Below are 14,288 nucleotides of genomic sequence, written 5' to 3' on the forward strand. Positions count from 1 at the left end.
TTGTTAGATGCATAGCCTACAAAAACACATTTTTAGAATTCGGATAAAGTTTTGACCGAGAAACATTAGGTATATACAAATAACAAACACAACCAAAAATTTTTAAAGGAAGGTTAGTAGTGATTCATGACATTGAAAGGAATTTTTTTAAGGTCTGCAAAGGTGTTTCAAATTTCAAAATTCGAGATGACATTCTGGGGATGTATTGGTTGTATACTTTTAATGATTTTTGTGGAGTTTAAAAGTTTAGAGGTATTTTATCTAAAATTTTATAAATTCCATAAAAGTTTAGTGGTATTCAAGATAAACATTTGTAAAATTTTAATAAAATAAAATAAAAAATTTTATCATTCATAATTTTTTGAATTTTAATTATAAAATTTCACGAGAATTAAAATCATATTGATTAAATTTTTAAATAAAAATTTATTATACTACACGACAAAAATTTATAATATTTTATTGATCATAAATTTAAAATAACAATAATTATTTTTTATGATTAATTCATTATTTATTATATAAAATTTTATGTTCTAATTATTTTCTATATATTTTTAATTTATAGCTTAATTTTTATTATAACTCAAAATTTACATTTTATTCACTTTAATATACATATGTATATACACACATATATAATAATAATAATAATAATAATAATAATAATAATAATATATGATTGATATATATATATATATATATATTGACTTGATATATTGACGTAGTTTTAAAAATTTATTAATATGAATATATATATATATATATATATAAATAAAGAATACTTATAAAATTAAATATATTCAAATTTTATAGATTCATATTAATTTTTTAATTGCAATAAATTTAATACTATTTATTGATTTTTTTAAACCAAATTGATAAGTAAAAATTATTTATATGATAGATAAAAATATTTTAAAGAAATAGAATTATTTTAAAGAAATATAAATATAAGTTATTGACACTTAATTAATCATTCCAATAAATAAATCAAAATCAAAGTCATGAGAAAAGTTTATAAATGTCAATAAAAGTTATGAAAAACAAATGTGCAAGATTCTGTGAAAGTTATTAAAAGTCTGTGAGATTTTATAAAAGTTTGCAGAAATCTATAAACTCCACAAAAGTTTGTCGTTTAAAAAAAGTCAATAAATCTCTACAACGAATACACCATCTCTATTTATCAGGTAACACGTAGTTAAAAGAACATTCCCTCAAAGATATTTTGAAACATTCATTGGAAACATAATGGCTCTAGCAACCTCAAGTAAATGTCCATTTTTTCGTTCTGCAATATCATTTTGTTGTGATGTATCAGAATAAGTTGATTGGTGAATTAATATTTTTTATCTAAAAAAAATGCTCCCAAATGTTAATTAAAATATTCATTTTCATTATCAGATCGTAAAATGTGAATCCTAGTTTGAAATTGATTTTCAATCATGAAAAAGAAATTTTTTAACCTTTGTTTTGACCTCACTTACTTTTTAACCCACGACCCTTTTATTTTTTCACCAACAACTCACCATTGATGTAAACTGTACCGAATGGTAAACATGTGAAAATATTATTTTCACATAATATAATTTTTTCTCATATTGGAGATAAAATTAACCTAAGTTAATTTATGTCTTCTTGTGATCTCGTAAGCTATTGAAAACTATTAATTAGAAATCAGAATGGACAAGAGCAGAAAAAAAAAAAGCACGAAGAAAATGACTTTGAATTATATAATAAATCTTGGGAACAATGTTAATGTGTGTACCATGATAACAAAAATTGTAACTAGATAATTCTACATGCTTATCTTCTCATGGCCCGCCAATTGTTTGCCAATTTTGCAGATCCAAGCTGCTTCTAGAAATTCTAGTTTTTGGATCTCGGAGTCCAGGTAAATGTAGTTTTTTTTTTTTTAAATTTTGTCGATTGTTGATTTTGTTTTGAAGTTTTTCCCTTTCGCATTTGCCTCATTCTTCATCGATATTCTCCTGTTTATTAAGAATAATTTATGGGAGAGATCTACTTGCTCCATTGCTTTGAGAAATTTTGACATGAATCTTTTTTGTTTAATAAATCAGTTAATCCAATGGTTCTCCACTTGGGATTGGATAAAATAGTAATATTTCTCTTCTCATTTTCCTGATTCTTCATCAATCCTCTCCTGTTTAAGAGTAATTAGGGGAGACATCTACTTTCACCATTGCTTTGAGAAATAATAATCAGTTGCACTTTTATTTATTCAATGGTTCTCCACACAGGATTGGAGAAAATAGTGATTTCTAAGTCTAAGATCATAATAGCTTTAAAATGTTTATGTTTTACTGTTTAGACTACTGGGATAGTTGACACTTGTGCGGGAAATTATCTAGTTATGAGACGATGTATGCTGAAACCCTCAATTGTTGTGTTTTTGTGTTTCTTAGTTTTTCTTCCACCACTTTTTATATAATGCAAGAGGCTCGATTGAGGGAACCTGTGACCTTTTATCAAGCATACAGTATACTAGAGAATGAAAATTCAGATGCTTTATTCAAAGAAATCAATCCCTACAAATACATGCAAGGCCCTTATCATGATAGTACCAAGTTCAAAAAGAATAACCACCTAATTGAGATTATCATTCAGATGGTAACCATTTATTCAAAACTGTCACTCAAAATCCTAAACCAAAGAGTTCAATGGAAGCAAAAAACTAGGTTGCTGCAATCTGGAATTTGCCCTTGCCCTGGGTGTTCCTCTGATACACGATTTCATTGGTTGGGTCTGGGTCGGAATCTTTATTCGCTGGGCTGAAGAGACCATGACAGTATGCATTTTGCTATTTGATTGACATAGGATTCCCAACTGTAGACCATATGTTCTGTTGAAAGTTCAGAGTTGGTGAGTACCAGTAATCATGAAGCTACCGTAGTTTATCTTTCCACTGTACTCGCGGAGTTCATTCCAACACATGTGGTTGCATTGTTGGGATTCAAATTAACTATATGAGGAAGTGTTTTCTGTTTTGCATATTTCCTTCTTCTGAAAAGATACGAGTATTAATTTACTGCTTTTTTATTTATTTATTTATCATTATTATTTATTTATTTTTTTGTGTGGTTCACATTTGTAATGGAAAATATACTCTTGATTCTTATTTGAAGTAAGCTAATCTATTTTTCATTGTGAATATCTACTTCATTTTTGTAAATACAATGTAGTTTAATTGGTTAATCCGTTGATGTGACAACCTTTCTGCATGTTTTCAGGAAGTCCACTTCGTTCAATTTTTCCCAGTGCTGGTGGTCAATGTTCAGTCAATTTCATTGATGAGTGATTCTCAAGTATCTGGAAATGAGCCGGTCGCCGTCATTTTCTGTGAAGTCGGAATTTGTATCAGAAGTCGATGAAAAAGCTTTGCATCAATGGGTGGTTGCGTTTTGTATCATTAGGTTTGATCTCGAGCAGGGGCAGCTCATTGAGGAGTGTTATCCACCTGGCTGTCTTACCCAAAACGAGGAGCTTCAAGTTGCTTTTAGTTCATTTCCAGATTCAGTTTCACAGAACCTTAACCGATCAAGTATTCATGATTGTATATTCTTCTTCCGCATAAGGAGGCATGAAAAACCTCCAGCTCCAAACATTGGTCCATCAAAGACTAATGAAGAAGATAATAACTTAATATTGCAAGGGCCATTGTATGCTGATTCGCAAAAGGGTAAAAATCACTATAACTCAAGGTACCTGTATGGTTTTGTGTTTAATAGGCAGAGGCATGACGAGAGGCTAAAGCGAGGAGGTGAACAAAAATCTGTTGTTATTCTTTCTCACAGTCCATACTCTAGTGTATTTAGGCCTTTGCTACAGATTATGGGCCCTTTGTACTTTGATATCGGAAAGAAAGCACTGACTCATATCGCTAACTGTGTATCGATGTGGCCTACTCCTGTACCTGGTACTCTCATGGTGCTTCCTATTGGGAGTGCATTACTGAAAGTGCACCTTCCTCCTTCTCACAGTTTGTCATCAGATAGTGGGATTTTTGAAGACTCTGCGTCCTCACTGGCCCCCCTTCTCCCTTCAAACCTATCAGTACCACAGGGTTTATTTCATGACTCCGATCTTTTTGGAACATTCCGGGGACTCTTGATGCATCTTTGGAAGCTCTGGGAAGTGTTACTCATTGGGGAACCCATTTTAATTGTAGCACCGACCCCTCCCCAGTGCTGCGAAGCAGTTGCTGGTCTAGTTAGTTTGGTTGCCCCATTACTTTTCAGTGTTGACTTCAGGCCTTACTTTACTATACATGACCCTGAATTTTCCATCTTGAACTCTCTCCCAGAAGGGGCCGCTTTTCCTCCAATGGTTTTAGGTGTCACAAACCTCTTTTTCTTAAAAGCACTGCGTAATATGCCTCACATAGTTTCAGTTGGAACTCCTGTTTCAAATTCTAGTCGTCTTAACATTGATTCAAGGGCTTCAAATGGGGGAATCTCTGCTCAAGAAAATCAATTGAACTTCCGACAACTTTCGGTAAGGAAGTTTACTGCTGCAAACTTCTTGAATGCAGTAAAGTTGAAAAGAGATGGTCCTTTGTGTCTGATGACAGAACACAAAGAAGCTGTATGGTCGAATTATGCTTCAGTGACAAAGCCAGATACCTCTATCTTGAATAGACTTGTTGATGCTGGATTATCTCCAAGGGTTGAGGAGTCGATGTCAGTTGTTAACAATGATATATTACGCCGCCATTTTTTGGAGCTGACCACGAACTTTTTGGCCCCTTTTGGACCATATTTCAGAGCAAATACACCTTCTGATGGCTCATCTCCGTATGCTGATCCACCTTCTCTACCGTCTTTCAGTACTGAAGAATTCTTATCCACTCTGTCAGAAAGAGGTCCTGGGAAGTTTCTACTGAAGAGAATGAGGTCAAATTGGCTAGATCTCTACAGGTACTGAACAATGGATAGATTTACACCTCCTGCTATGAGAAGCGTTTTCCTTGATAGATATTTTTGTTTAAAATATCCGTGAAGAGAACACCTGCCTCATGGCATTGGTCACTCATCGACAAAGAAGTTCACTAAAATTTCTTCAAATTGTCACTTTTTTTTTGTTCTTCTGAGAAAATTGTTTTATGCTACCAAATTGTCCGAAATTAGCATGTTTCCTTTGTAGCTTCTCTCTCTAGTAGTTATTCTATTACACTTTTTTAAGTTTTGAATATGCTTGCGGCGGCCAAGACAATTTATCATCAACTCATTTGAAGCAAATGGATATTTGACACTGACCACCTTCTTCTTAGATTATTGCCTCAAAGGATATTTCTGTAGTTGCTCTCCGCACAAGAAATTTAGGCTTTCGTTTGGACATGTACTTTAAAAACGTTTTTAGTGTTTTATAAGTGAAAAACACTTAAAGTATGTGTTTGGATAAGATTTTTGTAAAATGTTTTTGAAAAATATTATTTAAAAAGTGTTTTTAGATGTTTTTAGAATGAAACTATGGAAGGAATAACATTATTTTTAAAGAACACTTGAGAGGTGTTTAGGGTTTAGGAATAACATTATTTTTAAATATTATTTTTAAAGAACACTTGAGAGGTGTTTTTAGATGTTTTTAGAATGAAACTATGGAAGGAATAACATTATTTTTGAAAAGTTAAAATGTTTTTATAGAATAGTTGGCCAAACACATATTTATTCTTAAAACAACTTTTACAACATTTTATAAAAAGTTTTTAAAAAACAATTTTATAAAATCGTTTTATGAGTACAAGTCCAAACGGAACCCAGATATCCACTATTTCTTATTCTACTCATATGAACCCTGTGGAAAAATTACTTTCATTTTGCTCATGTGCCTCTTTACTTATGTTTTGTTATGTTTCTGATAATTCGGAGACTCATCCCCTACAACTGGACCTAAAACATTGTTTAATGGCTTTGGAATCATTTTTCCGGCCTTCTTTCCATCAAAATTATTGTTACATTGAAAATAAATGTTTATCACATGAATTGTTTCTCCTCATGTTACATCTGTCAGAAATGAATTTTTTTTTTCGTGTTTGGCAATCATGCAATCACTCTTTGTTTATATAGTTTCCCTGTTCAGTCCACTTCTTTGTGTCCTCTTCATACATCTTTAAAATGTCAAAATAAACACTACCAGAAGGAGCTACTGTCAGAAAATCTACTCCTAATCAAGGAAGATTGTATGCATAATTATAATTATTTAGTCAATGTATATCCCAGATTGTGTGGGATTTAGATTAGAGTAAATATTCTCTAGGATTTAATATTCCTAATTTAGATCTTAACTATTGTGTATATAAATCATTGTAATCATCATTATTAAGATATAAGAGTTATATTTTTCTCTTTAATTCTTCTTACATGGTATCAAAGCTTTAGGTTAAAAAAAAATCCAGAATTTTTATTAAAGCTTCACATCGTCACCATTATATCGTCGATCACTCCATTCCCTTCAATGGTGTAACCAGTAGGCACACAAATATGTCAGAAGTGTCTGATAATAACAGCGCTAAGGTCACCAAAGAGATCCCATCGAATGAAGGCAGCAATTTGACGCCAACCGGGGAGCTGCAAAACATTCACTCAGCATATCGACTGAATGGGAAGAACTACCTGAAGTGGTCTCAACTGGTTCGAACATTCTTGAAGGGAAAAGGCAAACTGAGTCATCTACTCGGTACGGGCCCAAAAGAGGAAGATCCTCGATTTCAAGCATGGGATGAACAAGACTCAATGGTGATGTCCTGGTTATGGAATTCTATGTTGCTTGAAATCAGTGACACATGCATGTTCCTCGCCACTGCAGCAGAAATATGGGAGACAGTGAAGCAAACATACTCTAAAGTTCGAGATGCTGCGCAAATCTATGAAATCAAGACAAAGATTTCATCAACCAAACAAGGAAGTTGGTCAATCACAGAATATTCCAATCTTCTACAAAGTTTGTGGCAAGAGATGGATCATTACCAATGCATACAAATGAAATGTAGTGATGATGCAGCACTTCTTAAAAGGTTGGTTGAAAAAGATCGAATTTATGACTTCTTGGCTGGATTAAATATTGAATTTGATGCGGTGAGAGTACAAATTCTTGGAAAAGAGGATCTGCCAACACTAAACGAAACAATTGCAATTGTTCGAGCTGAAGAAGGAAGAAGATGTGTTATGATAGAACACAATTCAGTGAATAATAGTTCAGCCCTTGCAACCACAAAAGGCAGGAACTTTAGGGCTGAGCAGCCGACAGAGAAGGATAATAAACAGCCTACTTTTTCATCAAAATCAGGCAATAAAAATTCCATGTGGTGCTCTCACTGTCAGAAGGATAATCACACGGAGGACAAATGCTGGAAAATTCATGGCAGGCCACAAAGTTCAAATAAAAATTGGACAGCAAAAACAGGATATCCAAAGAGACAAGGAAAGGCATATGCAGCAGCTAGTGAGCAACAGGCTGGAGAAGATAACTCTCAAGGATCACCCATTGAATTCAATAGAGAAGAAATGGAGAAACTAAAAAGTTTCCTGGGATCATTGGAAAAACCCACCACAAGAGGTACTTGCACTTTGGCGTTCTCAGGTGTATCTTCTTCTTCTCATGCCTTTAGTGTCTTGGATACAATCACCACTAGCTCTTGGGTTATTGATTCAGGAGCTACAGATCATATGACCCACTGTCCACAAAAATTTGTCACATATAAGCCTTGCCCAAGCCAAAAAAAAGATAACAATGGCTGATGGTTCTGCAACAACAGTAGCAGGACAAGGAGACATTGTTATAAACAAAACTCTCACTCTTAAAAATGTCCTTCATGTCCCTAAACTATTTACAAACTTGTTGTCAATCCAAAAACTCACAAAAGACTCTAATTGCAATGCTGTTTTCGATGGTTCTCATTGTGTTTTTCAGGAACAGGGCACGAGGAGGATGATTGGACATGCTAGAGAAAAGAATGGTTCTATTATCTTGAAGAATCGAGTGGTTGGGATAGAGTTATGAACCCCTTCCCAGTCTCATTGCTTTCAGAGTCTTCTAAATCAAATAAAAACCAGATTTGGCTCCAACATTTTCGTCTTGGTCACCCATCGTTTAGAGTCCTTAAGATTATGTTTCCTTTATTGTTTAATGATTTGGATATTGATAATTTTAAGTGTGATGTTTGTGAACTAGCAAAACACAAATGAGTCTTATTCCCAGTAAGCAATAAAAGAACCACTGTTCCATTTAATCTCATTCACAGTGACGTTTGGGGGCCGTCCACTATTTCTAACATATCCGGGGCTCGATGGTTTATCTCTTTCATTGATGATTGTACCCGTGTCACTTGGATTTTCCTTATGAAACACAAATCGGAGGTCAGCACCATTTTTCCCATCTTTTGTAACATGATTAAAACACAATTTGATAGGGACATCAAAAGATTGCGATCTGACAATGCTAGGGACTATTTTAATCAAGTTCTGTCACCATATTTCCAAGAAAAAGGCATAATACATGAATCTTCTTGTGTTAATACACCCCAACAAAATGGGGTGGCTGAGCGCAAGAATGATCACATTCTGGCGGTCACTCGAGCCTTCTTGTTTCAAAAAAATGTTCCTAAACAATTTTGGGGGGAGGCAGTCTTAACATCAGCTCATATCATCAATAGATTACCTACTAAAGTTCTTGATTTTCAAAGTCCCATGCATACCTTGCTGAAATTCTTTCCAGATTTTAATGCTTCTTGCAATCTTGCTCCAAAAATATTTGGTTGTGTTGTGTTTGTCCATATTCACTCTCATAACAGAGGAAAGCTTGATCCTCGGGCTCTTAAATGTGTGTTTCTTGGTTATTCCTCCACTCAAAAGGGTACAAGTGTTACCACCCTCCCACAAGGAAAGTCTATGTTTCTGCCGATGTCACTTTTAACGAAGACGATTCCTATTTTTGTAGTCCTTATCTTTAGGGGGAGATCTCACTAACAGAAGATAAGGAAAATGACTTTTTCCCCCTCAATCATGATCCTCATGCCACACCTATAGCTCACACACCTACCCAGCTACACACTGAACCTTTAGTGCCTAAATCACCTCATTATACTGCTCCTCCAGATCCCAGCACTCATCCAAAACCTCCTACAGGTAAAGTTCAAGACTCTACTCAACCACTGCAGGTTTATTCAAGAAGGCGGAGACCAATTATCAAACCGGTGCAGGTCCAATCACCCAAATCAGTCCCTGTTCATGACCCTAATGAGGTAATCCCTGAACCTTGTACTGATAATACTTCGAATGTCCATGATCAAAATAATGATGATGTTCCAATTGCTATTAGAAAAGGAATCCGATCATGCACTAAACACCCCTTAAACCTATTCATGTCTTACAAGAATCTGTCTCCCTATCACAAAGCCTTTCTCACCAGCCTAAACTCAATCCAAATTCCCAAAACAGTATCCGAGGCATTGAAGGATCAGAATTGGAAGAATGCCATGAAGGCTGAAATGGAAGCACTTGAAAAAAATAAGACTTGGGACTTGGTGAAACTGCCAAAGGGAAAGCAAACAGTGGGGTGTAGATGGATATTCACAGTCAAATATAATTCAGATGGTTCATTGGAAAGATACAAGGCAAGGCTTGTCGCCAAAGGTTACACTCAAACATATGGCATCGATTACCTTGAGACATTTGCGCCTGTTGCAAAGATGAACACTGTGAGAGTGTTGTTATCTTTGGCTGTTATTCGGGGATGGAAATTACAGCAATTTGATATCAAAAATGCTTTTTTACATGGAGAACTTGAGGAGGAAGTTTACATGGACGTTCCACCGGGGTTTGAATCAAATACAGGACAGGTATGCAAATTAAGAAAGTCTTTGTATGGATTGAAACAATCACCAAGAGCTTGGTTTGGGAGGTTTACCAAGGCAATGCTCAATGTTGGGTGCAAACAGAGTCATGGTGATCATACCCTATTTGTTAAACACTCGAGTTCAGGGGGAGTGACTGCATTATTAGTCTATGTTGATGACATTATAGTCACATGTGATGATTGGGAGGAAATGGAGAGTTTGAAGAACTGTTTGATGAAAGAATTTGAAATAAAAGAGCTTGGAAGGCTGAAGTATTTTCTGGGAATTGAGTTAGCGTATTCTCAAGAAGGAATCTTCATATCTCAACAGAAATACACCACTGATTTGTTGGTGGAAACTGGTAAGTTGGGTGCCAAACCAGCAGAGACACCCATAGAGTTCAACCACAAGCTTGGTGATAGTGTGGAGGACCCAACCGTGGACAAGAGATCTTATCAGAGACTGGTGGAAAGACTCATATATCTATCTCACACAAGACCTGATATCGCTTATGCGGTTAGTATGGTTAGTTAATTCATGCACAACCCCAAAGAATCACATCTTAGAGCTGTACATCGGATCCTTCAATACTTGAAGGGCACACCGGGAAAGGGTATCTTATTCAAGAAAGGTGAGTTGACTCTTGAAGCATACACAGACGCAGACTATGCAGGCTCTATAATCGATAGGAGATCTACCTCAGGTTACTGTACTTTTCTAGGAGGCAATCTCGTGACTTGGAGAAGTAAAAAACAGAACGTTGTGGCAAGATCCAGCGCAGAAGCCGAGTTTAGAGCAATGACTCTTGGTATATGTGAATTATTGTGGCTCAAATTTGTTTTAGAAGACTTGAAGGTTCAATGGAAAGATCCAATGAAGCTTTATTGTGACAACAAATCAGCTATTAATATTGCTCATAATCCGGTACAACACGACCGTACAAAGCACGTTGAAGTGGACAGACACTTTATAAAAGAAAAGCTACGAAAGAGCAACTTGCAGACATATTTACCAAAGGATTGGTTGGGGCTGGTTTCCAGAGACTAGTAAGCAAGCTTGGAATGAACGACATTCATTCCCCAGCTTGAGGGGAAGTGTCAGAAAATCTACTCCTAATCAAGGAAGATTGTGTGCATAATTATAATTATTTAGTCAATGTATATCCCAGATTGTGTGGGATTTAGATTAGAGTAAATATTCTCTAGGATTTAATATTCCTAATTTAGATCTTAACTATTGTGTATATAAATCATTGTAATCATCATTATTAAGATATAAGAGTTATATTTTTCTCTTTAATTCTTCTTACAGCTACAAAATGCATATGGTTTCTGGTGATGCCTTATCCTCATCCTTAACTGCTGAGTCCTGAATTGTAGTTTTGCTGATAACCTTAATTTGTATTTACTCAGATAGATTATTTATTCAGTTGATATTTTTCATAACTTTCTAAAATGGATATTTATTTTACATTAATGTAGGCGTTTCTTGAAAGGACACAACTTTCTGCCATGGTTTCGTAGAAAACGTGCTGTTGCTGAGCAAGAACAGTATAAAATGTGGAGACAAGCTAGGATTAAGAGCAACATAAACCAGTTGATAGCTCAGATGTCAGAATTGGAAATTGTTGATTCCTTCAATGCAATTGAGAGAAACCTCCTAGGAGAAATGCAGGCATGTTTCTTTCTATAATTTCAAAAACAAATTATATTAACTCGGTAATGTGGTGATTTGTCAGGGATTTATCTCGTGCATATATTTTCCTCCATCCCTTCTCAAATACTGTGCTGCCTTGTTTCCTGCTTTTCCTTCTATGATTTATCCATTAGAAGAATGTATTCAAACTAAATCTTTATCTTTTTTTCATTTTTTCTCCTTGTCTCCAATTTCTCTTGTTTGATTTTCACAAATAATGCAATGCAGTGGAATGTACTTGCTAGTACTCTGGAACTGGGACACGCTTTATGATTATCTGAACTGGAATGATATGGCAATGGCACTTGGTTGAGAAATGGTAGAGGGGATTAAATGGTTAATCATTTGAATGGTTCAGATGTTTGAAATGCAATGGAAAGTGCCCTACTAGACGAGTAAATAAATGCATACAAAGAGACAAAAAAAGAAAAAGAAAAAAAGAAAATAGCTCCAAAAATAGATGACACAATTTGTAGAGATCAAGGTCTAAAGTCTCATGTTCTCTTTTACTGCTATATATAAATACTAGGAAGGAACATGTGCGATGCACATGAGAAATTTAGAATTAGATATTTGTTTATTAATATAATACATATTAGAGATATTTGATTGACCTTATTCGTAGACAATTTTTTCAAACCAAATAAAAAGGATATAAAACCAGGAACTAAAAATATATATATATAAACATAAATACATAACATGCAAGTGATTGACTATTCAATAAATGGAAACTGAAATTCTAAGATAGGGCAAAATCTTTAGGTTTATTAATCTTCTCATTAATGCAACCCATCTACTCGGCCCCCTCTTCTTTTTGGCTCAGCTGCATTTGGTCGGGTGTTAGAATTATATATCATGTCTGTCTGAACTCTTTTGCAACTTATCTTGATTTATACCGATCAGTTGTACCATTAGGTTTGTCTTTATCAGTAAACACTAACTTGTGACCTAGATGTAGGATTTGTGAAAATAGGTCTAAGGCGGCCCCCATGTCCCTTGAGATACATTTAATCATCCATTGCCCTTCCAGTATCAATGGGCCATTTTCTCTTTATAGGAGTTGGAAACAGAAACAATAGACCAGGAGAAAGCGAACTCATAGAAACTGATCGGCGGAAACAAAATTTAAGAAAGGATGGGCAGTGTTGGTGCGCTTGCCCTTGCGAGTAATGTTAGGTATATCCAAATAAGAAGAATGTGATTGATAGTCAAGATATATCTGGTTGAGGACGCAACATGGGTCAGTATTGCGGGAGGAACATGACATATATTCCCTCCTTGATACACTTGCTAGTGGGCCAAGATAGAGACATCCTCGGTCAGAGGATCAATAGGTTGAGGAAGTGGAACAGCGATACTGGAAGCAGCCATTTCACTTTTCAAGGAATTGAAAATATGAAAAATGGAGAAGATTCGAAGACCAGTACTGTAAAGTATTGATAGGACTTGGGATATATCCCTCTTGGGTATGAGAATATCCATAAAATGCACTTGACAGATAGAGGGGATAACTTATGAAAACTGGGTCGAAGATCTCGAACAAAGTATGCATATCCATAGACTCTAGAAATCAAGGAAAAATTTAGTGCAAGGATACAAACATGAAAAAGGAGTATGCCATGAAGAGATGGGTTGTTTATGCAATTTTACAGCTGTTCCAGTAAGGGATTTGGTGAAAATCAAATATCAAGGAGAACCAAAAAGAAACAAAGGAGGGGGAAAAATAAAAGATTGTTAATGTTCGCGGATGAACACTTCCAATTTTACAGTTCATATGAACAGTCAATGGATTTGCTATTCACGTGAACCAACATATAATTGTTCTTAAGTGATATAGTCGAAGCTTAAAGGTTATCTCCTATTGAAGTGGGGAGAGAGAGAGGATTAATGGGGTGTTTTTGCCCATAACCAACACCACAGTGAATTTATTCTTTTGACATAATGTACTTATTCTCTGACATTACCATTGCTAGTGGCTGTTATCATTCATATACATATTATATTTGTCATATTCCCGTGCATTTATTTCCCAATTAATTTCATTATCTCCCAATGTAGTATGGAAAAGCAAATGAAGATAATGGAGATGTCTGCTTAAAACTGAAGAAAGATCTGCAAATTGTATTTAAAGTTCTTCCGAAGGACTTGCAGCAACTTCTTTTTATGAACCCCAGCAGAGCGTCTCTTTTACAAGAAAGCCTCGACTGCTCAGATCTTCCTTGGCATCCTGTTCCAACAGGAGGTGATGTATCTTCTGCTGAATCTCAATGACACACAGAGATATTTGCAAATACTCGTGTATCAGCTCATGTATGTGCCACGTTTTAAGCAGAACGTGGAAGAAGTTGTAAGTCTATCTCACAATGTTGATATTGCTGGAACTCTTGAGGCCCCTTTAGGTCAGTTTTTATCTCGAGCTGCTACCGACAATTTTCGGGGAGCATCATGTTTAATTTAGTCAGTCAGGAACGAAATGAATGGATTATACGAATTTAGGATCTCATATAGTTCCAGAGGTGATGTCGAAAGAAGGTTTTTTATTCAGTGTAGAGCAGTTTCTGTTGTACCTTTTGAGTCCCAAGAATGTAATTTGTTGTTTTGTATTCTAGTGGCATATGCTTGTTTGCGGTGGATGTTTATTTAGTGGGGATTTAGGAAATTAATTATCGCAGTTATTTAATACCAAAGGGATTGGTAAGTACGTTCTTTGTAAGATGCGTAAAATAATAAAATTTAG

At 35.1% G+C, this 14,288-nt stretch overlaps 2 protein-coding genes across 3 annotated transcripts; both read left to right on the forward strand.

The window, feature by feature from the left end:
• Nucleotides 1-1,696: 1,696 nt before the first annotated feature.
• On the forward strand, nucleotides 1,697-14,154 carry LOC140881439 (uncharacterized). Of its 2 annotated transcripts, none has more exons than XM_073286756.1 (4): nucleotides 1,697-1,894; nucleotides 3,252-4,937; nucleotides 11,335-11,527; nucleotides 13,610-14,154. In XM_073286756.1, exons 2-4 carry the CDS (start codon nucleotides 3,337-3,339, stop codon nucleotides 13,820-13,822), a joined length of 2,007 nt encoding a protein of 668 aa, XP_073142857.1. In that variant the 5' UTR covers nucleotides 1,697-1,894; nucleotides 3,252-3,336; the 3' UTR covers nucleotides 13,823-14,154. The 2 variants fall into 2 exon arrangements, with proteins under 2 accessions (XP_073142857.1, XP_073142858.1); XM_073286757.1 differs by lacking the exon at nucleotides 1,697-1,894 and adding an exon at nucleotides 1,986-2,119.
• On the forward strand, nucleotides 6,271-8,042 carry LOC140885237 (uncharacterized). Its single transcript, XM_073292184.1, has 2 exons — nucleotides 6,271-7,599; nucleotides 7,930-8,042. Exons 1-2 carry the CDS (start codon nucleotides 6,501-6,503, stop codon nucleotides 7,962-7,964), a joined length of 1,134 nt encoding a protein of 377 aa, XP_073148285.1. The 5' UTR covers nucleotides 6,271-6,500; the 3' UTR covers nucleotides 7,965-8,042.
• Nucleotides 14,155-14,288: the final 134 nt, after the last annotated feature.

Source organism: Henckelia pumila, chromosome 2, assembly GCF_033568475.1.
Source record: "Henckelia pumila isolate YLH828 chromosome 2, ASM3356847v2, whole genome shotgun sequence".
Classification (NCBI taxonomy): domain Eukaryota; kingdom Viridiplantae; phylum Streptophyta; class Magnoliopsida; order Lamiales; family Gesneriaceae; genus Henckelia; species Henckelia pumila.

What these genes read in the sequence shown, in the direction of transcription:
- LOC140885237 (XM_073292184.1), top strand. Translation starts at nt 6,501, where the DNA reads ATGTCAGAAGTGTCTGATAATAACAGCGCTAAGGTCACCAAAGAGATC. An exon ending in TTGCACTTTGGCGTTCTCAG is followed by an intron (nt 7,600 to 7,929) that starts GTGTATCTTCTT and finishes TGTGTTTTTCAG; the next exon opens with GAACAGGGCACGAGGAGGAT.
- LOC140881439 (XM_073286756.1), top strand. Translation starts at nt 3,337, where the DNA reads ATGAGCCGGTCGCCGTCATTTTCTGTGAAGTCGGAATTTGTATCAGAA. An exon ending in AATTGGCTAGATCTCTACAG is followed by an intron (nt 4,938 to 11,334) that starts GTACTGAACAAT and finishes ACATTAATGTAG; the next exon opens with GCGTTTCTTGAAAGGACACA. An exon ending in ACCTCCTAGGAGAAATGCAG is followed by an intron (nt 11,528 to 13,609) that starts GCATGTTTCTTT and finishes CTCCCAATGTAG; the next exon opens with TATGGAAAAGCAAATGAAGA.